The following is a 22,637-nucleotide window of genomic DNA, read 5'->3' on the forward strand; positions in this document are numbered from 1 at the left end:
GATTAATCCTCCTGCCGGAAGCCACAAAACAAAGAAGCACCATGGAACCCGTTCAAGAAAACATCAAACGCCCAATGTGCGATAAAAGAACAAGTTGCACAAACTGCAAAAATGAGCTAACAACACATAGAATACCAGGAGTCCAGTAATATTCAGTTTAGTTCAGTTCACTTGAGCACGTGAGCAGCGATTAGGTAAACTACACTAATATTCGAGTTTAAAAGGAGATCTAACTGAAATAGCTGAACAAATCTGTGAGCATCACCCATAGCCTGTCCCTGTCCAACCATGTCAATGCCACGGCCAGGAAAGCACATCAGCCTCTCTACTTTCTCAGGAGGCTAAAGAAATTTGGCTTGTCTCGTTTGACCTTCATCAATTTTTGTAGATGAATGATAGAAAGCATCCTGTCCTGATACATCATAGCTCGGTATGGCAACTGCTCTCCCTGAGACTGTAAAAAAACTGCAGAGAGTTGTGGGCACAGCTGAGTGCAACATGGAAACCAGCCTCATCTCCATGGACTCTGTCTCCACTTGTCAGTCACATTAAAGCAGCCAACATAATCAAAGAACCCACTGGACATTCTCTCCTCTCCCTCTCCCATTGGGTAGAAGATACAAAAAGCTTAAAGGTACATACCATCAGGCTCAAGGAGATCTATCCCACAGTTAAAAGACTATTAAATGGTTCTCTAGCATGATAAGATGGACTCTTGACCTCACAATCTACCTCATTATGGCCTTGCACCTTATTGTCTTCCTGTACTGCACTTTTCTGTAACTAAGGCATTTTTTAAGATGGTCTTAGAAATTTTAACAATAAATAGGCAAGTCATTCACATAATTGAGAAAGGTGAATCTTGCAGCCCTCCAATCTGAAGATGGTGAAAAATGAGCATGAAAATTCTATCGGGGGTTACATGCAATCTTTTAAATATATTCCTCTTACTGACTCCTTCCATCTGGATACAGGACACATGCACTAGTGCACATACAGGACTTAGCACTGCTCGACAGATTTGCTTCAGATTCTCCAGTGTGGATTCTTTAAGATATTAACCTTTGCATAATCTGCACCTGCTGCTATACTCTGAACCTGGCACGTATTCCTGCCGTCTGCTGCAATCAATTACCCACGGCTTGGTGACAAAAGGCTGCTTGTTTGGGCGGTTAAGCAATTGAGGCTGCCATTCATTCCTAAGATACAGACTCAGTTATATCCTGGTTGACAAAGTAAGTGCAAGTCTTTGTTTGGTGCTCGCAGCACTTGCTGCAGCTGTTGATGGAGCACCCAAATCCTACAGTCTGCCTCATTACCTCCAGTTGGATGTGATGAAAGCTACTGCCTCCCTCTCTTTTTGGTTAAACACTACCATTGAGGTTTGTTACCATAGAGAAATCTCTGTCCTGAACAGAAGATGAGGATTCATTTTTCATCACAATCAACGGGTAGTGATGAGAGGGATCATTGGAAATGGGCTGCTCAATATTTGAGGCAGGTGCAGCCAGTCCACAGCATTAATCCACAACTCAGATGACGACTGCACCATTACTGCAGTCCATCCAACACCAACTTCACAAGCAATCTTCAAAGTTCAAAGTATATTTATTAGGAAAGTACATATATGTCACCATATACAACCCCGTGATTTATTTGCTTGTGGGCATTCACAGTAAATAGAAAGAAAGAATAATAAATAAATAAATAAACAAACAAACAAACAAGCAAGCAATAAGTATCGAGAACATGAGATGAAGAGTCCTTGAAAGTGTGTCCAAGTGAGTCCATAGGTTGTGAGAACAGTGCAGTGTTGGGATGAGTGAAGTTATCCCCTCTGGTTCAAGAACCTGATGGCCAAGGGGTAATAACTGTTCCTGAACCTGGTGGTGTGGGTTCTGAGATTCCTGTACCACCTCCCTGATGGTAGAAGCAAGAGGAGAGTCCGGCCTAGATGATGTGTGTCCTTGATGATGGATGCTGCTTCCCTGTGGCAATGTTTTTTGTAGATGTGCTCAATGGTGGGGAGGGCTTTACCCGTGATGGACCGGCTGTATCCACCAATTTTTTGTAGGTTTTCCATTCAATAATATTGGTGTTTCCAGCCCAGTTCATGATGCAAAGAGTCAATATTTTCACCACAACTCACCTATAGAAGTTTGTTAGTTTTAAATGACATGCCAGATCTTCATAAACTTCTTTTAAAAAAGTAGAGGTGCTGCTGTGCTTTCTTTGTAATGGCACTTATGTGCAGGACCCAGGACAGATCCTCTAAATTATAACACTGAGGAATTTAAAGTTGCTGTTCCTCTCTTCCTCCTATAGTTAATAATCAGTTCCTTGGTCTTGCTGACATTGAGTGAGAGGTAGTTGTCATGGCATGACTCAACCAGATTTTCAATCTCCCTCCTATATACTGATTGATCACCACATTTGATTTGCCCAACAACAGTAGTGTCATTGACAAGCTTGAATATGGCATTGAAGAACCCAATTTTTAAAAGAAATGAAAGACCATAACAACTGTGCAGAGAAAGGGACACACACACACACACACACACACACACCAGAAGCAAATGACAGCATTCCAAACCGGATTGAGTCCTTGGATCTATTCCCCGGAGCAGCCAGAGTAGGCCCAAGCCTCGATCTCAGTTCATCATATTAGTAGGGCGAAAGCACCATGAAACCTGTAGAGATGACAGCCACCAAAGCAGTTCACAGCCTCAGCATTGCAGAGAAGAACGAACATTGCGGGAGAGTGTGGTGATATCACATGCCACACGTAAGAACATGATTGGACAGAGTTCGATGCATGCACATAAATGACAGAATGATCCGGAAACTTGTATGTTAAAAACGTGGTTGCTGTTTGCTGTGGTAAAGAAAAGTTCTAGTTCTTATTCTTCCAGAATATGGTTTGTTGTTAGTAACCTACGGTACATATAAAGAACACAACATGGTGTCAGAAGTTGTCTGGAAGAATAATACGGAAACGGGAGAAGTGAAGATAATCGGAAAAAAAGAGCGCGAACTTTTTCATTGTTTGCTAACAACTTTAAAAATGGAGGTTTTGCAACCTCCATCAACGCTTCCGCTGACTGGAAACGTAGCTGAAAACTGGAAAAGATTTAAAAAGCGTTTTGAAATTTATTTATCGGTGATCGGAACAGATAATAAAACAGAAAAAACAAAAGCTGCACTTCTACTCCACATGATGAGGATGACACAATTGAGGTATATAACCATTTTACTTTTGAAAATGGAGATAATTTGAATCTAAAAGCGATTATCAACAAATTTGATGCATTTTGTATACGGAAGCGTAATGTGATGTATGAGCACTATAAATTTTTCAAATGTCGGCAGAGACCTGGTCAAACAATTGATCAATTTGTTACAGAGTTGAGAAACCACAGTAAAAGATGCGAGTTTGCAGAGCTTACAGACTCTCTCATTAAAGACAGAATTGTTTGTGGCGTTCTGGATGATGGTCTGAGAGAAAGGCTGTTAGAACAAGATTTGAATTTGGAAAAAGCTGTAGCACTCTGCAAAGCTTCTGAGACCGTGATGTCGCAGGCTAAAGAGCTTTTTATTGAGAATAGCTGCATAGATGCTGTAAAGCGCAAACATATTAGAAAAAATAATGCAGCGACAACGAAACCGACAGACAGCAAGACGTCATCTGAAAGAAAAAAGCTTTGTGATCGCTGTGGGCAGCAACATCATCTAAAAAAGTGTCCAGCATATCACAAAATATGCAACACCTGCGGTAAGAGTAATCATTTTTCACGCTGTTGCAGAAGTAGAAAGAAAATAAAACACGTAAATGCAGTGCTTGAAAATGAACGTGAGGAGTTTTATATAGATGTGCTTTGTGAAAACAAACAAAGTAAGAATGACTGAACTATGCCATTTCAAGTGAACCAAAACATTATTCTGTTTAAATTGGATACTGGAACACACTTAAATGTTCTTGCAGATGCTGAGTTTAATGCATTAAAGCCTAGACCAAAGTTACATCAGACAAATATAAAAGTGACTGGGTATTCAGGTGGAGACATTCCAGTTAAAGGAACATGTGTGGCAAAAGTATCAGACAAAAATATGGTTCACACACTTTCATTTGTGGTGGTGCCAAAGAATGTACAGTCAATACTGGGTTTATCTGCCTGTGAGAAACTGAATTTGGTGAAAAGGGTTTTGGTCCTGGATAGTGACACAGAGTCAGAATACAGTGACTTGATGAAAGAGACACTGAGAGAATATGAGATTCAGTTTCATCACCGTCTAGAGCAAGAACGCTCACAGTGGGCACAGTATAAGGAAGCAGTGAAACGTGAATTGACTGATCTAAGGAGACATTTGTCTGAAGGACAAGGAGATGAAGTGAGGATACAAGACAAAATGAACACATGGACACAGAAAGCTACAGTACTTGAAGAAGTACAGCCCTGATCATACATGGTCCAAACAGAAGAAGGAGCAGTGTTAAGAAGAAATCGCAAAGACCTCAAGAAAGAGCCAACTTCAGAGTTTCAGTTAACTGATGCAGTCCAGACAAAACATGAAAATAACAACGAAACACAAGAACTGTGTGAACCACTTAGAAGGTCTACTCATGTTTGTAAACCCCCAGAGAGACTGATAGAGACATGTTAAATTATGCATTTGTTCTGGTTAATGTTGCTAATTGTTTTTCTTTTTAAGGAAAGGAAGACGTGGTGATATCACATGTCATGTAAGAACGTGATTGGACAGAGTTCAGAGCATGCGCAGAAATGACAGAATGATCAAGAAACTTGTATGTTAAAAGCGTGGTTGCTGTTGTAAATAAAAGTTCTAGTTTTAATTCTTCCAGAATATGGTTTGTTCTTAGTAACCCATGCTACATATAAAGAACAGATAGCAAGTGAAATCAGTCCATGTTCACAGTAGAATGACATGGCGCTACAGCAGCAGGGAAGGCGGGATTTCACACCAGATTCACAGCACACCAGCATAGTCCGTAATGCATCTTTAACACAAAATACTCTGCAGATGCTGGAGTCAAAGCAACACTCACAACACGCTGGAGGAACTCAGCAAGTCAGGCAGCATCCATGGAAACGATCAGTCATTGTTTCGGGCCGGAACCCTTCGTCAGGACTCAAATCTTTATGCATCTCAAATCAAATGCATCTTTATATGTGTGATGCTATAATGACTCCTTTAACACTTTGCCTTTAGTTTTCTTGTTCCTGGGAACACATCCCGGACACTTGTGAGGTAGCAGTGCCATAAACTTTCTACTATGTAGAACTGAACTGCCAATTATTATATCACTTTGGTTAGCTTTTTATTTAATTTGTAACTGAAATTAATTCCCGGTAACTCAGACAGAGCAATCTCTTGATATTTGAGAAGGGAAATAAATGTGGACAATGTGCTATAAGTATTGCAGTCATACCAATAATTGTGAACTTGCTGATCATTTTCTTTATGATGTGCTTTAATATAAGTTTACATTAATTCTGTTATGCATAATTAACTGTAGTGAAAGATATGTCTACTATATTTTACTGGGTAACAATATTAAATGTGCCTACAAACAAATAAATAAGCCTAATAAAATCTGCTTCAAATACATTAAAAAATTGTTTGGAATCATGTAGAAGACCCATGCAATGTATAATCCTTTACTATGAGAAGTATGAGATTTAAAGGGGTTTAAGTTTTTAAATTTTTGACAGAGTTGTTGATATCTGGGACATGCTGCAGAGGGGGTAGTGGAATCAGATAGAGTTGCTATGTTTAAGTGGCATTTAGACAGACACCTAAATAGGAAAGGCATAGAAAGGTACTGTCACAAGGTGGATGAGATTAGTGTAGATGAGGAAAAAAGTTGGCACGGACCAAATAGGGGTGTTTCTGCACTCCACAACTATACGATTTGTACACTAACAGTGTAACATAGACACTTTCAGGAAATACTTAATTTCATTAGCTGGTGATTTTCAGTGTCAGCAAGTAATAAATATTATCTTTTATCTCTTCATTTTCAGGTTTGGAGTGGATAAACACTGAAGGACCTCTTCTCTTACATAGAGACCTCTGCGGTAAAGTGGTAGTGCTGGATTTCTTCACTTACTGTTGTATCAACTGCATGCACCTGCTGCCAGACCTTCATGCCCTGGAGCAGAAACATTCTACTGAAGGTATCTGTCACAGTGATTTTTATCGTTAATGCAAGAAGTACTTAATCATACAAGTGTACACTATGATTGCCTATTAAACACATGACTTATTAAGGGCAATGTTCAATAATAGGACTACAGGTTTCCCCCACCATCCGAAGGTAGAGCGTTCCTATGAAACGGTTCGTAAGCCGGAATGTCGTAACTCGAAGGAACAATTACCATTTATTTATATGGGAAAAATTTGTGAGCGTTCGCAGACCCAAAAAATAACCTACCAAATCATGCCAAATAACACATAAAACCTAAAATAACAGTAACATATAGTAAAAGCAGGAATTATATGATAAATACACAACCTATATAAAGTAGGAATACTTTTCTACAATCATTGCCGCACTGTTCTCCGTAGCGAAAATCTCACACAAGCGCTCTCGGCAGAAACACTCTCTCCAGTAACCTTTAAGCTATGAAGCTGCCAAATCAAACCAAATAACGCATAAAAATACACAGCCTATATAAAGTAGAAATAATGTATGTACAGTGTAGTATCATTTACTGGAATCGAGAAGTCAGCGCCGAGCACACTGATCATGATGTGTTAGGCTGAATCGTCGGAGGTTGGGGTGGTACAGTGGTCCCCAACCTCCGGGCAGCGAACCGATACCGATCCGCGGAGAATGCAGCGGTAGCCGGGACGCACCCAGCACATCTTTAAGAAAAAAGCCAAAATACAGAAGCTAATTAATTAGGTGCTGCCCGGCACGTAAGTGTTGGCCCAGATCAGAGGTGATGCAATCGGCAATCGCCTCTGATCTGGGCCGACAATTACGTGCCAGGCGGCACCTAATTAATTAGCTTCCTTATTTCGGCTTTTTTCTTAAAGATGTGCTGGGTGCATCCTGGCTACTGCTGCACTCTCCGTAGCAATGTATCAGTCCGCGGCCCCGGGGTTGGGGTGGTGGGACACTGGGGTGTAATCTCATCATCGTCTGTTTCCATCAGGGCAGGCAGGTCTTCTTCTTCTATGTCTGCCTGCCTCGATGTCGAAGGTCGATGTTCGTCGTCTGCTGTGGCTGATGTGGAAGGCTTGAAAAATGACAGTATGCTTGACTACTTAGCCTCACGCATTTTTCTATCATCTCATGCAGTTGCTTCCCGTTCAGTTCCTGGACGACTTCACTTTCGGTCCGTTCACTACTGCATTCGGTTTCAATTATTATCCTTTCCTCTTCCAATTGCATCAGCTCTTCATCTATCAGTTCTTGGTCATGGGATGCCAAAACCTCTTCAACATCATAGAAAACCATAGAAAAACTACAGCACAGAAGCAGGCCTTTTGGCCCTTCTTGGCTGTGCCGAACCATTTTCTGCCTGGTCCCACTGACCTGCACACGGACCATATCCCTCCATACACCTCCCATCTATGTATCTGTCCAATTTATTCTTAAATGTTAAAAAAGAACCCGCATTTACCACCTCGTCTGGCAGCTCATTCCATACTCCCACCACTCTCTGTGTGAAGAAGCCCCGCCTAATGTTCCCTTTAAACTCCCCCCCCCTCACCCTTAACCCATGTCCTCTGTATTTTTTCTCCCCTTGCCTCAGTGGAAAAAGCCTGCTTGCATTCACTCTATCTATACCCATCATAATTTTATATACCTCTATCAAATCTCCCCTCATTCTTCTACGCTCCAGGGAATAAAGTCCTAACCTATTCAACCTTTCTCTGTAACTGAGTTTCTCAAGTCCCGGCAACATCCTTGTAAACCTTCTCTGCACTCTTTCAACCTTATTTATATCCTTCCTGTAATTTGGTGACCAAAACTGAACACAGTACTCCAGATTCGGCCTCACCAATGCCTTATACAACCTCATCATAACATTCCAGCTCTTATACTCAATACTTTGATTAATAAAGGCCAATGTACCAAAAGCTCTCTTTACGACCCTATCTACCTGTGACGCCACTTTTAAGCAATTTTGTATCTGTATTCCCAGATCCCTCTGTTCTACTGCACTCCTCAGTGCCTTACCATTAACCCTGTATGTTCTACCTTGGTTTGTCCTTCCAAAGTGCAATACCTCACACTTGTCTGTATTAAACTCCATCTGCCATTTTTCAGCCCTTTTCTTCAGCTGGTACAAATCCCTCTGCAAGCTTTGAAAACCTTCCTCACTGTCCACTACACCTCCAATCTTTGTATCATCAGCAAATTTGCTGATCCAATTTACCACATTATCATCCAGATCATTGATATAGATGACAAATAACAATGGACCCAGCACTGATCCCTGTGGCACACCACTAGTCACAGGCCTCCACTCGGAGAAGCAATTCTCTACTACCACTCTTTGGCTTCTTCCATTGAGCCAATGTCTAATCCAATTTGCCACCTCTCCATGTATACCTAGCGACTGAATTTTCCTAAATAACCTCCCATGCGGGACCTTGTCAAAGGCCTTACTGAAGTCCATGTAGACAATATCCACCGCCTTCCCTTCATCCACTTTCCTGGTAACCTCCTCGAAAAACTCCCAATAGATTGGTCAAAAATGACCTACCACGCACAAAGCCATGTCAACTCTCCCTAATAAGTCCCTGTCTATCCAAATGCTTATAGATTCTGTCTCTTAGTACTCCCTCCAATAATTTACCTACTACCGACGTTAAACTTACCGGCTTATAATTTCCTGGATTACCTTTCGATCCTTTTTTAAACAACGGAACAACATGAGCCACTCTCCAATCCTCCGGCACCTCACCTGTAGACAGCGACATTTTAAATATTTCTGCCAGGGCCCCTGCAATCTCAACACTAGTCTCCTTCAAGGTCCGAGGGAACACCCTGTCAGGTCCCGGGGATTTATCCACTTTAATTTTCCTCAAGACAGCAAGCATCTCCTCCTTTTCGATCTGCACAGTTTCCATGATCTCACTACTTGTTTTCCTTAATTCCATAGACTTCATGCCAGTTTTCTTAGTAAATACAGACATAAAAAACCTATTTAAGATCTCCCCCATTTCCTTTGGTTCCGCACATAGCTGACCACTCTGATCTTCAAGAGGACCAATTTTATCCCTTACAATCCTTTTGCTCTTAATATACCTGTAAAAGCTCTTTGGATTATCCTTCACTTTGACTGCCAAGGCAACCTCATGTCTTCTTTTAGCCCTCCTGATTTCTTTCTTAAGTATTTTCTTGCACTTCTTATACTCCTCAAGCACCTTATTTACTCCCTGTTTCCTATACTTGTCATACAACTCCCTCTTCTTCTTTATCAGAGTTGCAATATCCCTTGAGAACCAAGGTTCCTTATTCCTATTCACTTTGCCTTTAATCCTGACGGGAACATACAAACTCTGCACTCTCAAAATTTCTCTTTTGAAGGCTTCCCACCTACCGATCACATCTTTGCCATCTTCATCAATTTCCACAGGCCAAACTCACTTTGTCCTTACTTCGTTCACTACGATCGAAACGCTTAATTATGTCTAGTTTTACGCTAAGTGTAACACCCTTATGAGCTCTTTCAGGCTTTTCCGATACCTTAGAACTCATCTTGCTAACGGCTGCTCACAGGCACGTGTTTAAGCAAAGCCAGCTAGAATGCAGTTACGGGGGAGGAGCTTGGCTGCTCGGAGCACGTGCTGCCTTTTGTCACACGCTGCCTTTTTTCTAAACAGTGAAAGTGCCTTCTGTTAGCGAAAACAGGTAACTAATGTAGGTCTTTTGTAACAGCGAGATTTCGTAAAGTGAATGTTCGAAAAACGGGGGACACCTGTAATCGGCTTTCACAATTTTTGTAATTGTCATTTTTCTACAATGTGAAAGGAAATTAATTTGCAAATTAATTTTACTTATGTAATTACAGCTTAGGGGCATTTGAATGATTTATCTCTACGTCAATTAATAACCCCAAGCATTCTTGGATAGCAATTTTCTATTTTATAGATTTCTGACAATAGTCTTTAAAAAGACTACTCAAATATTGAATAAACAAAAAAAATGATGGTGTTAAATATCAAGCCCAAAAGTAAAACCCCAAGCAATGATCCTTGCAACACACACAAAATACTGGAGAAACTCAGTAAGCCAGGCAGCATCTATGGAAAAGAGTGCACAGTCAACGGGTCTCGGCCCAAAACCTCAACTGTTTACTCTTTTCCAGAGATGCTGCCTGGCCTACTAAGTTCCTCCAGCATTTTGTGTGTGTTGCTTGGATTTAACGACTATGAGGAAGCAGTGTGCATGTGGCAAAGTCTGCAAGAACGATCGTGGCTTAAAGATCCACCAAGCAAGGATTAAGTGTCTGGCGAGAGCAGGAGCAGCACAACGCGCAGGTGTCCAATCTGGTGCGACGAAGGAGGTGCCAGGCCCGGAGTCACACCCCATAGTGCGCAGAACCTCCAAGTGTTGCAAACTAACACCTCTAACATCAAGTCTAACAGGAGGCGGATCAAATGGCTTGCAGCTAACATGACTTCACTGTGGAAGCAGTTTGATGAAGATGTCAACCAAATTCTGGAGGCAACCGTGAAGGGAGGGGTCGATAGGAAGCTACAAGCCATGACAACAATCATTGTCAAGGTGTCTCCCAGTGGAGGTTGGTTGTAGGAGATTCGCAGCCTGTTTCTTAGCCAGAGCCTTCAGCAATTTGGACATCGAGGGAGAGAGGAAGATGAGAGCCATCCGCAGTACCACTGATGTGGCAGAGAGGGCTTTAGGATGGCTGTGGCTCAAAAGGGGAGAGCCATGGTGTCATAAGTAGCTAGCCATCTGGACACAAGCTGGGGTCTGATCAGCCCCAGCTTTGTCATCTGGAGGAGGGTGTATGATGTTGAAAGACCCAAAACACCCGATGATTCCAGGAACATCACTGAAGATGTGTCCAGAAGCATCAGTAGATGTATGTACACAGCATCTGCAGATTGCATTACTACACTGCAAAGTCTCTTCTAGGGATGCCTACTCTGAAGAAATTTACATCTTCCCTTCAACGGGAGTTCAGTGAAGCCCTCTCTCACTGCTCCTCTCTATGATCTCTGCTGCCTCTGACTCTTTGACCATGTGCTCACCCAGACCCACTACCACAGTTCTGATGAAGGGTCTTGGCCTGAAATGTTGACTGTTTACTCTTTTCCATAGATGCTGCCTGGCTTGTTGAGTCAGATTACCCCTACCCTTGTATGTCTGTGATTTCGACCATTATTGCAACAATGCATATTCCCAAGCTACTCCCTTTTTAATCTTTTAGCTTGCATCCTTTTCCCAGTGGCTGTCTGACCCTGGCTTTGGTTGCATATTTGATTTATCTTCACACACATTCTACTCTGCACAGAAAGGAAAGTGTGCAAGGGGCCTTTGGCATCTTGAATTTTGCTCTATCAGCCCCATTATCAAAATCACCATTAACGAATGATTGACCAATGACCTGAGGAAACTGATGAATTTTTAGGTATTTTAGTTTAAGACCTTGCTTTGGTCTGACTTCTTGAGGGAGAAAATCAGAAGCTAAAAATATTGCAGAAAACATTTATAATGTTGTACAAGAACATGCAATCACAGAGGGATGTTCTCACTATAAAATACCAGCTGCAGTATATTTCTCAAGGGAAAGCATGACAGCATTAACATTAAAAATACTTTTCAACAAATAACAGATATTGCAGGCTTCTAATGAGTTTTCAGTGGAAACCATTCCCCACTTGGTAATAGCATATAATAGATTGTAAGATCAAATCAACCTCTTTCACTAAAATTTTCCACCTTATCAAATATCATTTTTTTCAACTGCAAGGCATATACAATGTCGTATTTCTATTACTATGCAAATTCTATTACTGGACAAAGCTTAATTTCATTCAAAAAAGATAAGCAAAAATTAATAGGTAGTAAGAGGTTCAATTTTCAGAATTGTTTTTGCAGGTTATATGTTCTTTGATAACAATGAATGTGTGGTAGATTTTGGATTTAAGCTTGTTCCCTGTTTTCTATACTTTTTAACATTGACTAATGATGTTAGAGTACAAGGACTTAGCAGTTTCCATAACAAGTAAAAGAATTAGGGCCATTTAGGATTGCAAAATAATTGTATAAATTATGGCCATAAAGCAGTTGAAGTAATCAAACTGATCAGAATGGCTGATTCAGTAAGTATTAATAACGTGATAAAAGTCACGCATACAATATCAAAAGAGGACCTCTGACCACCCAAGTTGCTTGCAACTCTGTCACAGACAACTTGGTGCCAATAACACTAAAAATAGGCAGCATGCATTTTGTAGTCAACTGAAGATATTTTAGAGTACAATGACTTTAAGTAGGAGAACAAGGTACAAGGTCATTACTTGTAAGGAAAATTGCTTAGCAGAATATTAAAAAAGTGTAAAGAAGAAATGTACCATGGCTGTAATTGATGTTACATCTTAGTCTAAGAATCCTGTTTGTACATTTTTTAAATTAAAGTTGGAAATTAGTTACAAAAATAATTATATATTATTGGTCTTATGGTCTTATATTCCAGTTGTTGAATTTCAGTGTTTACTAAGGCTAGCAACACTCTTGCATGTGAATGCCATTAAATTTTGAAGACCTTGCAAACCTGCTACAGAAATACAATTTTGAATTAGATGTATATAGTTTATTAAATAGCAGAATGTACAATGGGAATGCAGCACAGAAGCCGCTTAATTTGGTTTCTACTTTTAAATAAGATAAAACGTCCTTGCTCTTTTAGTAATTCCCTGTAGTTTTGGCCTTTTCCGTAGGACGATGATAAGAGGTTTAGCATGTTTTTAATTCCCACAGATCCTACAAGTGTTCCAAGATGGCAAAAAGGGAGCTGCTAAATTAGGAAAAGACTTCAAGGTTTATTTTTTTGAATCAAGTGCCCCTGAGTATGAGCATGAACATTAGTATTAGCAACGCTACCCTAAACAACACACCTTAGGTGCCAGCTATATCAAAAAATCACTTCTATATCTTGCAGTTAAGTAAACAAATTACTAAACTGTACTTTTGGAAATATGATCCATCTTTTTCGTAGTGTGTCTCATAACTAATTAATTGCTAGTTCAATTTTTATACTATACTCATCTGTGCTATACTTCTGTAAAGATTAAAATGGGTAATCCTTTTATATACAAATACAGGGGTGGCACGGCAGTGTAGCGGTTAGCATAATGATAGTACAGCGTCTGCAACCCAGGTTCAATTCCCACCACTGCCTGTAAGGAGTTTGTACATTCTCCCTGTGACTGCGTGGGTTTCCTCTGAGTTCTCTGGTTTCCTCCCACTTTCCAAAGTCAGCAGGTTAATAGTTCACATGGGTGTTATTGGGTGGTGTAGGCTCGTTGATCTGGAAGGGCCTGTTACTGTGCTTTATCTCTAAATAATAACCCACAAAGAAGGAAAGGAATTTAAATTGACATCATTTATGTAGCTATAAAGGATCAATTTTGGGAATCATAATTATAAAGCATCTTATTCTGTGCTTAGGATTATCAAATTGCTTCAATTACCCTTGAAGTTCAATGCTGTTAATATGCAGCTTTTCTTCGACCCGAAGGTGGTGAATCTGTGGAATTCATTGCCACAAATGGCTGTGGAGAACACATCATTGGATATATTTAAAGTTGGTAGAGATAGGTTATTGATTAGTAAGGGCGTCAAGGGTTACAGGGAGAAAGCAGGACATTGGATTTGAGAAGGAAAGTAAATCAGTCGTGATTGAATGGTGGAGAAGACTGTATGAGCCAAATGACCTAAATCTGCTCCTACGTCTTATGGTGTTATGGTTTTATGCAAACAATTTGAACACAATGTACTCTCAATAATTATTGGAAAGAGAATAATTTGTTTTAGAACAAACAACTTGTTTCTCTTCAAATAGTGCTTGAAGGGCTGTGTAAAGAAGAAGGCAGATTGTGGTTCAGTATCACAAAATTCCTGAATACAATGCATAAGTCTAGAGCTTTGTTCATATTTCCAGTAAAACCTTAACCAACTGACTTTTCAGACAGACTAGCCAACTGTGCATATTTTATTGAGTTTCAGAGCTTTCAATCATGCAGTAACTATAATGTCTTGGTAAGTAATTTGTAGTATGTTTGTAGAGCTGGAGAGAACATTCCAGCTGATGATGTTTGGGAAGGAAGCTGTGATCCACAATAGAGCGAATCTTAGTGCAAACTTGATTCTAAACATCTTTATTACAGATTAAAATTAACTATATTGTATTGCTGGTAATGCATGAATAATGACTAATGACATAATTTTGTCATGTGTATACCTGGCTCATTTAGGTACATACCTGGCATACTGCTTTCCCCCTTCAAAAGAATGTTTGATATTGGTACAGCAATCATAGTCTCATAACTGGCTTTCTTGGAACCTAGAGTAAAGTGGCATTGTACTTGTTTCCTGATTTAAAGATGAATAATTGTCTGATTCACATGCATCTACTCTTCAGCAAGTGGTTCTACACTGTGTATGATTGAATATATTCAATCCATTTATAATGAGTATTGGTAATGATGGGGGGAGTACTTCCAGCAAGATGGCAGTACAACTGGTCACAGCAGCTTCTATGGGATCACAAAAGGTGCTATTGTTCTTCTTAAACGTACTTCTGTTGATTACAAGTTCCTGCTATATGTTAAGAACTTGAAGTATTGCAGATCTACACCATTAGCAAGTTGCTCACTGGCAGAAATAATAAAGGAGATGCACAATGTGCTGTTGCCTGACTCAATAGGGGCTTATAGTCAAATAGCAAGTGGTCGTCATGGTTGCTTTCCTCATGATCGCAAGACCTCTTTGGACATTGTTAATCTGGTATGCCGCAAGTTCAATTCGCTGATTTATTGCATGCGAACAGGGGATGGATGAAGGAGTCTAGTCCTAGATCTTGGAGAAGACTAGGTCTGAAGCCTCAGTGGCATCTGTTTGCAGCAGCCTGGAGTGAGGGACAAAGCTGTTGCACTTCAGTGGGGGCGGTGTAGCACAGTGTCCCGAATGGAGCTGGAGCTGTCCTCAGAATAAAAAAAAATACACAAATAACTCATGCAGTGCATTCAACTTACATTCATCGTCAATGCTTTCAGTACTGTTCTATCACATTCCTACACATCAATAGCACTATTGCCACTCATGTGGCCCACTGGGGTGGTTGGTACACTACTACAATAATTGAGGGGCTTCCTCAACCAACCCAGCCCCTCCCTCTCCAGTAGCAGAAGAACTCTACATTGTGGTACTTCCCCACTGAGCCTTTGCAGAGACTGCACCAAGCTTCAGTGCGCACCACAGCATGTACTTCTGCAGCCTGAAATGTTACAGTCAGCAACGTTCCTCCATGAACATCTCAATGTGCTGACAGGCCAACAACTTTCGGGCAGACCAAAGGACATCCTTCACTGAATTGATGATCTGCCAACCGCATTTGATGTCTGTTTCAGTGTGTATCTCTTGGAACAGTCCACAAATTAGAGAGTTGTCTGTTTCGCAGCTACTCGGGATGAATCATGACACAGGTCCTTGCATCTTTCTCCCCAACCAGTTTGCAAACCCACATTCTACAAAGAGGTGAACTACAGTCTCTTCCCCACGACAGTCATCCCACAGGCAGTGCGCAGAGGGAGTGATGCTCCAGGTGTCCAGGAAAGATCTGACTAGGGGGCCCGTCTCGCTTACAGCCAGGCAAGGACTTTGTGCCTGTTGGTGAGGTCTGGGAATGAGGCATTCTGCCAGATGGTCTGAACAGTCTGTTCAGGGAAACAGTCCATTGTGTCCATTCAGACCTTCTCCTGCAGTGACTGCAAGACTTTCTATGCTGACCACTGCCAAATGGACTTACGGTCAAAGGTGTTGATCTGGAAGGCCTTTTCCACAAAAAACAAATAGTGCGGTAGCATCCAGCTGATTGGACATTGCATGGCAGTGAGGCCAGACACATCCTTCGCAACATTGGGGACAGGTAGAACTTTGGCACGTGGTGGTACTTGGTGCCCATGTATTTAGGTTTCACTCACGGGCCTGATGCAGCCACACACAAAGGGTGAGGGTGACATTGAGTTCCTCGTCCAGGGACTTGTGCATTGTGATCTGTCTGACCCACTCCATTTTGGATCCCTAGATGAACCTGAAGACAGCTCAAGTGATTCCCAAGTTGGAGGAGAAGGGGATGGGCCATACTTATGCCAAGTACGACAGCCTTGAGAGCACCTCATACCTGATGACTACGTTCTTCCCAGTTTTCGATAGGGAGCACTCTCCCCACAGTCCCAAATTCTGATTTATCTTCCCAGTTTGTTCCAGCCAATTCTTGTTGCATGGTTGAGTCCCTCAGAACCAGGTCCTCAGCATCTGGGTCCATTGCCTGTTGCATTCATTTCCTGCCCTGTGCTTCCTGGTCCTTAATATGTTATAAGATAGGAAAACATTGTGTTTTTCTGTTTAACATTTATTAGCTATTTCTATGATGATATTGCACTGGAAATATTCATTGCCATTATGTAAGCATGTTATACTAATTGATGTTTTTGTATCTCATTACATTTTAAAATATTAATTCTTCTGTCTTTGTCTGTTCCAGATGGGCTGGTAGTAGTTGGTGTTCATTCAGCGAAGTTTCCAAATGAAAAAGCTGTTGAAAATATTCGGAGCGCTATTCTTCGCTATAATATTACACATCCAGTTGTAAATGATGCCGAGGCAAACCTGTGGCAGGAGCTTCAGGTGACGTGTTGGCCAACGCTTGTAATTCTAGGTCCAAGGGGAAATATGCTGTTCACTCTTATTGGAGAAGGACACAAAGCAAAGCTTTTCCTGTTCGTTTCTGCAGCATTGAAATATTACAAAGAAAAAGGAGAAATTAATAATCATGGAATCAAATTGAAATTATACAAAGATTTCTTGCCACCTTCTTCTTTGCTTTTTTTGGGTAAAATTACAGTGGATAATTCTTCAGGTAAACTAGCAATTGCTGATTCTGGCCATCATAGGATATTGGTAACTGAAAAAAATGGACAAGTTCTTCACTCCATTGGGGGTAAGACAAATCTGATTATTACATTTTAAAGTAAAAATACTTCTTACTTATATCAAGCATGCTAGTAAATATAAATATAAATAAAAATATATATCATCTATCTCAACCATAAGAAATTCTGCATATAGCCAAGAGATTGTCCAGCAGTTGAAACAACTATACGTTAAGGAAAAATGAGTAGTCATGATAAGGATGTTTAATTTTAGGGAATGGTAACTTATATACTGTCTATTTAATGTTTCTGATTCACATAACTTGTGTTCTTTTTTGTACGAATTTGATATATTTCCATCTTTAAAGGTACATTGGAGAGTTAATGGAGTGAAAATCATTCTGACAAAACTAAAATTTTCTAAATTCAGAGAGGTAATGTTGCAGCTATTTAGGACCCTGGTCAGACCCCACTTGGAGTACAGTGCTCAGTTCTGGTTGCCTCACTACAAGAAGGATGTGGAAGCCATAGAAAGGGTGCAGAGGAGATTTACAAGGATGTTGCTTGGATTGGGGAGCATGCCTTATGAAATCAGGTTGAGTGAACTCGGCCTTTTCTCCTTGGAGCGACGGAGGATGAGAGGTGACCTGATAGAGATGTATAAGATGATGAGAGGCATTGATCATGTGGATAGTCAGAGGCTTTTTCCCAGGGCTGAAATGGTTACCACAAGAGGACACAGGTTTAAGGTGCTGGGCAGCAGGTACAGAGGAGATGTCAGGGGTAAGTTTTTTTTACAGAAAAAGTGGTGAGTGCATGGCAACGGTGGTGAAGGTGGATACAACAGGGTCTTTTAAGAGACTTTTGGATAGATACATGGAGCTTAGAAAAATAGAGGGCTACGGGTAAGCCTAGTAATTTCTAAGGTAGGGACATGTTCGGCACAACTTTGTGAGCCGAAGGGCCTGTATTGTGCTGTAGGTTTTCTATGTTTCTAAATCATATGTGTTATGGGAATATGTTATGGAGAACAATCACTTTTGAATACTTTGCCTAATAATTACTATACATTCACAACACAGGTTTGATGGATTCTTTCATGCAGACACAAGTACCTGCAGATACAAAGTTCTCCTTCACAGTCTTCAAAGATTGAAAGTACATCTATTATCAAAAAATGTATAAATTATATAACCTTGAGATTTGTTTGCTTTCAAGTTTAGCCTAAAAGCAAGAAACCCAAAAGAACACAATTAAAGAATAAAAATTAAAAGACCAACTCCTGATGCGCAAGAGAAAGGGAAAAATGCAAATCATACAAACAATTCAAGGGAACAACAACATTCCAAACCAAATTGAGTCCTCAGATCCGAGCACCAGAGTAGACCCAACAACTTGCTTATCAGTCCGTCATATTGGTGGCCATGGAGCACAGCTGCCAGGGCAGTCTTCATAGCTTCAGTGCCATAGAGAGAAGAGTAACCATTGCGGAGAGTGGGCGAAGTTGTCTCTCACCTTGGATCCCGACACCCTGTCTTTTCAGTCTATCTAGGCCAGCAGTTAATTTGTCGAAACAATATCAGATTGTACCTCACACTAGGACACGGCTACTGTGAAGGTCTCAGGGCCTAGACCACGCTGTTTATTGCCTTGCTCGAGGCCCAGATTCTGTCAGAACCATTCCAGAATCTAGTGATTCTTGACAGATCATTACTAATGCCTCCACAATCTCTTCAGCCACCTCTTTCAGAACCCTATGGGGGTACACCATTTGGTCCAGGTGACATATCTACCTTTGGACCTTTCAGTTTCCCAAGGACCTTCTCCCTTATAATGGTAACTTCAAACACTTCATGCCCCCAACTCCTGGAACTTCCACCATACTGCTCATGTCTTCCACAGTGAAGACTGATGCAAAATACTTATTCAGTTCATCCACTATTTTGTTGTCCCCTATTACTACCTCTCCAGCATCATTTTCCAGTCATCCATTATCCACTCTTGTCTTTCTTCTAAACTTTATGTATCTAAAGAAACTTTTGGTATCCACTTTAATGTTATTGGCTGGCTTACTTTCGTGTTCCATCTTTACCTTCTTAATGACTTTTTTAGTTATCTTCTGTTGGTATTTGAAAGCTTCCTAATCCTCTAACTTCCCACTAATTGTTGCTCTATTATATGCCCTCTCTTTGGCTTTTATGGTGGCTTTGACTTCTCTTGTTAGCCACAGTTGTGTCATTTTTCTTTTAGAATACATCCTCCTTTTTGGGATGTACATATTCTGTGCCTTCCAAATTACTTCCAGAAATTCCAGCTATTGTTGCTCTGCTATCATCCCTGCCAGTGTTCTTTTCCAATCAATTATGGTCAACTCCTCTCATGCCTCTGTAATTCCCTTTACTCCACTGTAATAATGATACATCTGACTTTAGCTTCTCCTTCTCAAACTTCAGGGAGAATTCGATCATATTATGATCTCTCCCTTAAGTGATCTTTTACCTTAAGCTCTCTAATCAATTCTGGTTCATTGCACAACATCCAATCCAAAATGGCTGATCCTCTAGTGGGCTCAACCACGAGCTGCTCTAAAAAGTCATCTCATAGGCTCTCTAGATGTTCTCCCTCCTGTAATCCAGCACCAATCTAATTTTCCCAATCTACCTGCATATTGAAGCCCCCCATGACTATTGTATCATTGACCTTATGGCATGCATTTTCTTTCTGCCATTGTAATTTGTAGGTCTCATCCTTACTACTGTTGGGGGGTCTGTATACAATGCCCATCAGGGTCTTTTTAGCTTTGCCTCTATCAACAATGATTCAACACCTTCTGACCCTGTGTCACTTCTTCCTAATGATTTGATTTCATTTTTTACCAATAGAGCAACACCACCCCTGTGCCTTCCTGCGTATCCTTTCAATACAATGTGTATCCTTGGATGTTAAGCGCCCAGATATAATCTTTCAGCCATTATTCAGTAATGCCTACAATATTATACCTGCAAATCTGCAACTATGCTGCAAGTTCATCTACCTTAATCTGCATACTGCGCACATTCAGTCCTGTGTTCACCCTTTTTGATTTTGTCTGCCTTTTACATTGCAACTCATTCTGTTGGCTGCAAGTTTGCCCTACGAACAGCCTCTCCTCACTACACATTGCCTCTGTTTGTAAACCAGCTACCTCATCTTCAGGACTATTATCTGCCTTTCTTGTGATACTTCTTGCACTGAAATATAGGCAGCTCAGGACACTAGTCACATCATGCTGAACCTTTTGATTCCTAACTTAGTCTGAGGTCTTACCAACACCTGCCTCCAGAACCCTCTACTAACTGTCCTGGCACTCAGGTTCCCATTCCCCTGCAATTCTCTTTTAAAACCCACTGTGCAGCATTAACAAACCTTCCCGCTCTGATAATAGACCCCCTCCATTTCAGGTGCGAACCATCCCTCAGTATAGATCCCACATTCCCTGGAAGAGAGCCCAATGATCCAAAAATGTTATACCCTTCCTCCTATACCAGCTACTTAGCTATGTATTAAACTGTATAATTTTCCTAGTTCTAACCTCACTAGCACATGGCACAGGTTGCATTCCCGAGGTCACAACCCTGCACCTAACTCCCTGAACTCTCTATGCAGAATCTCATCACTTGTCCTACCCATGTCACCGGTACCCATATGGCTGTTCACCCTCTCACTTAAGAATGCTGAGCACTCAATATGAGATATCTCAACTGGCACCCGGGAGGCAATATACCATCTGGGAATCTCTTCCTTGCCCACAGAACCTCCTATCTAACAAATCCCCTATCGCCACAGCGTACCTCTTCTCCCCGCTTCCCTTCTGAGTCAGAGGCAGACTCATTGTTAGAGACCAACCACTGTGACTTTCATCTGTTAGGTCATCCCCCTGACAGTATCCAAAGTTGGTATCCCTGTTGAGGAGAGGGATGGCCACAAAGGTACCCTGCACTTGCTCCTTAACCTCTTTCCTTTTGCTGATTGTCACCCAGTTTCCTGTGTCCTGCATCTTGGGTGTAACCACCTCTCTATGTGTCCTATCTCTCACCACCTCACCCTCCCAAATGATCTGGAGTTCATCCAGTTCCAGCTCCAACTCCTTACTGTGGTTTGTTAGAACCTGCAGCTAGATGCTGGATGCAACATACCACCTTAGTTTATCCCCAAACTTGCCTGGTCATCACTCATTCTTCACTGTTTGCATCGATAATTTAACACAACTTACTTCTGAACAGGGGTATTTAATGATGATTTTAATTGAATTTCTTGCCTTTTTTTTTAAACCACCAGTAAGCAGTTGCACACATTCGGTAGCATCATCTTAACTGTAAATCATACCTATGGGATATGGGAAGTCATATCTAAATCAAAGCAAAACAAAGGTTGATGTACAGTCATAGGAAAGTACAGAACAGGCCCTTTGGCCCATCTCACCCATGCCAAACTATTTGGACTGCCTATTCCTGCAACCTGCACAGGGATTGGGCACTGTGAGTAGGCAGTTAATATAGACAATGACAAGTGTATTCTGTTCTAATGTTGTTGTTTTGGCCCTGAATTGACTTGAAGCTCAACAGGCATTTTCCTTTTTTAAAAAAAAATGGGTTGCTACTTCTCAGCTATTTTACATATTTTTTTACACATAGTGAATGAAGCTTAAAATCAGCACTAATTTTGCAAACCACCACCTTTTTTCTTTAATATATTATGACAGTTCATAAGCTTTTAAGATATTCCTTTGTGAACATAAAAGTTACCTAAATATATGTTGACTTAAAATAAAAATATAACTTCATAATCATATTCTTTCACATAAAACCATAACTGTTTGAACCAAATTAGTAAGAGATACAACAGGAACACATACAAAATGCTGGAGGAACTCAGCAGGCAGTATCTGTGGGAATGAATAACAGTTGACATTTTGGGCCAAGATCCTTCATCAGAATCTGGTGAAGGGCCTCAGCGAGAAATGTTAACTGTTTATTCATTCCCATCGATGCTGCCTTACCTGTTATGTTCCTCCAGTATTTTGTATGTGTTGCTCTGAATTTCCAGCATCTGCAGAATCTCTTCTGCTAAAGAGAAGAAGAAACTTAAAGGTTCAGAGAGAGATTTTGAAGACTTGGGGTTTTGATGGTACGGTGGTCTTTTAAACACAAATGCCCCAATATCACATCTTGTCTATTAGTTCTCCTTTAAAATGCTTTCATACATGTTACTAAATTAAAAATAACATATAAGAAATAATTGTTATTTCTATTGTATAAATTGTCATTAATAATTATGAAAGCTCCATTGAAGTCAACCATAAACTTGATAGCAACAGCTCTGGAAAATCCAGCATAAACTGGTGTAATACTAATCAAGAAAGATATGAGATTAAAAATGGCATTATTACTTTACTATGAAATGGTCATCTGGCTTAGATATCTTTTTAACAGCAC

General features: G+C 40.7%; 1 protein-coding gene and 1 long non-coding RNA gene across 2 annotated transcripts in view; one reads left to right on the forward strand and one right to left on the reverse strand.

Annotated features, from left to right (window-relative positions):
• The window catches only part of nhlrc2 (NHL repeat containing 2), a 92,624-nt gene that overhangs the window by 19,822 nt on the left and 50,165 nt on the right, over nt 1–22,637 (forward strand). Inside the window, exons 2-3 of the mRNA XM_072239575.1 lie at nt 6,045–6,197; nt 16,776–17,231. Of these exons, the coding sequence (XP_072095676.1) occupies nt 6,045–6,197; nt 16,776–17,231 (609 nt within the window). The remainder of the gene's footprint in view (nt 1–6,044; nt 6,198–16,775; nt 17,232–22,637) is intronic.
• LOC140185825 (uncharacterized) overlaps nt 14,134–22,637 on the reverse strand; it is a 32,270-nt gene continuing 23,766 nt past the window's right edge. The window contains exon 6 of the long non-coding RNA XR_011882735.1: nt 14,134–17,018. This is a non-coding gene — a long non-coding RNA (uncharacterized lncRNA). The remainder of the gene's footprint in view (nt 17,019–22,637) is intronic.

The sequence above is a fragment of the Mobula birostris genome, chromosome 21 (assembly GCF_030028105.1).
Source record: "Mobula birostris isolate sMobBir1 chromosome 21, sMobBir1.hap1, whole genome shotgun sequence".
NCBI lineage: Eukaryota > Metazoa > Chordata > Chondrichthyes > Myliobatiformes > Myliobatidae > Mobula > Mobula birostris.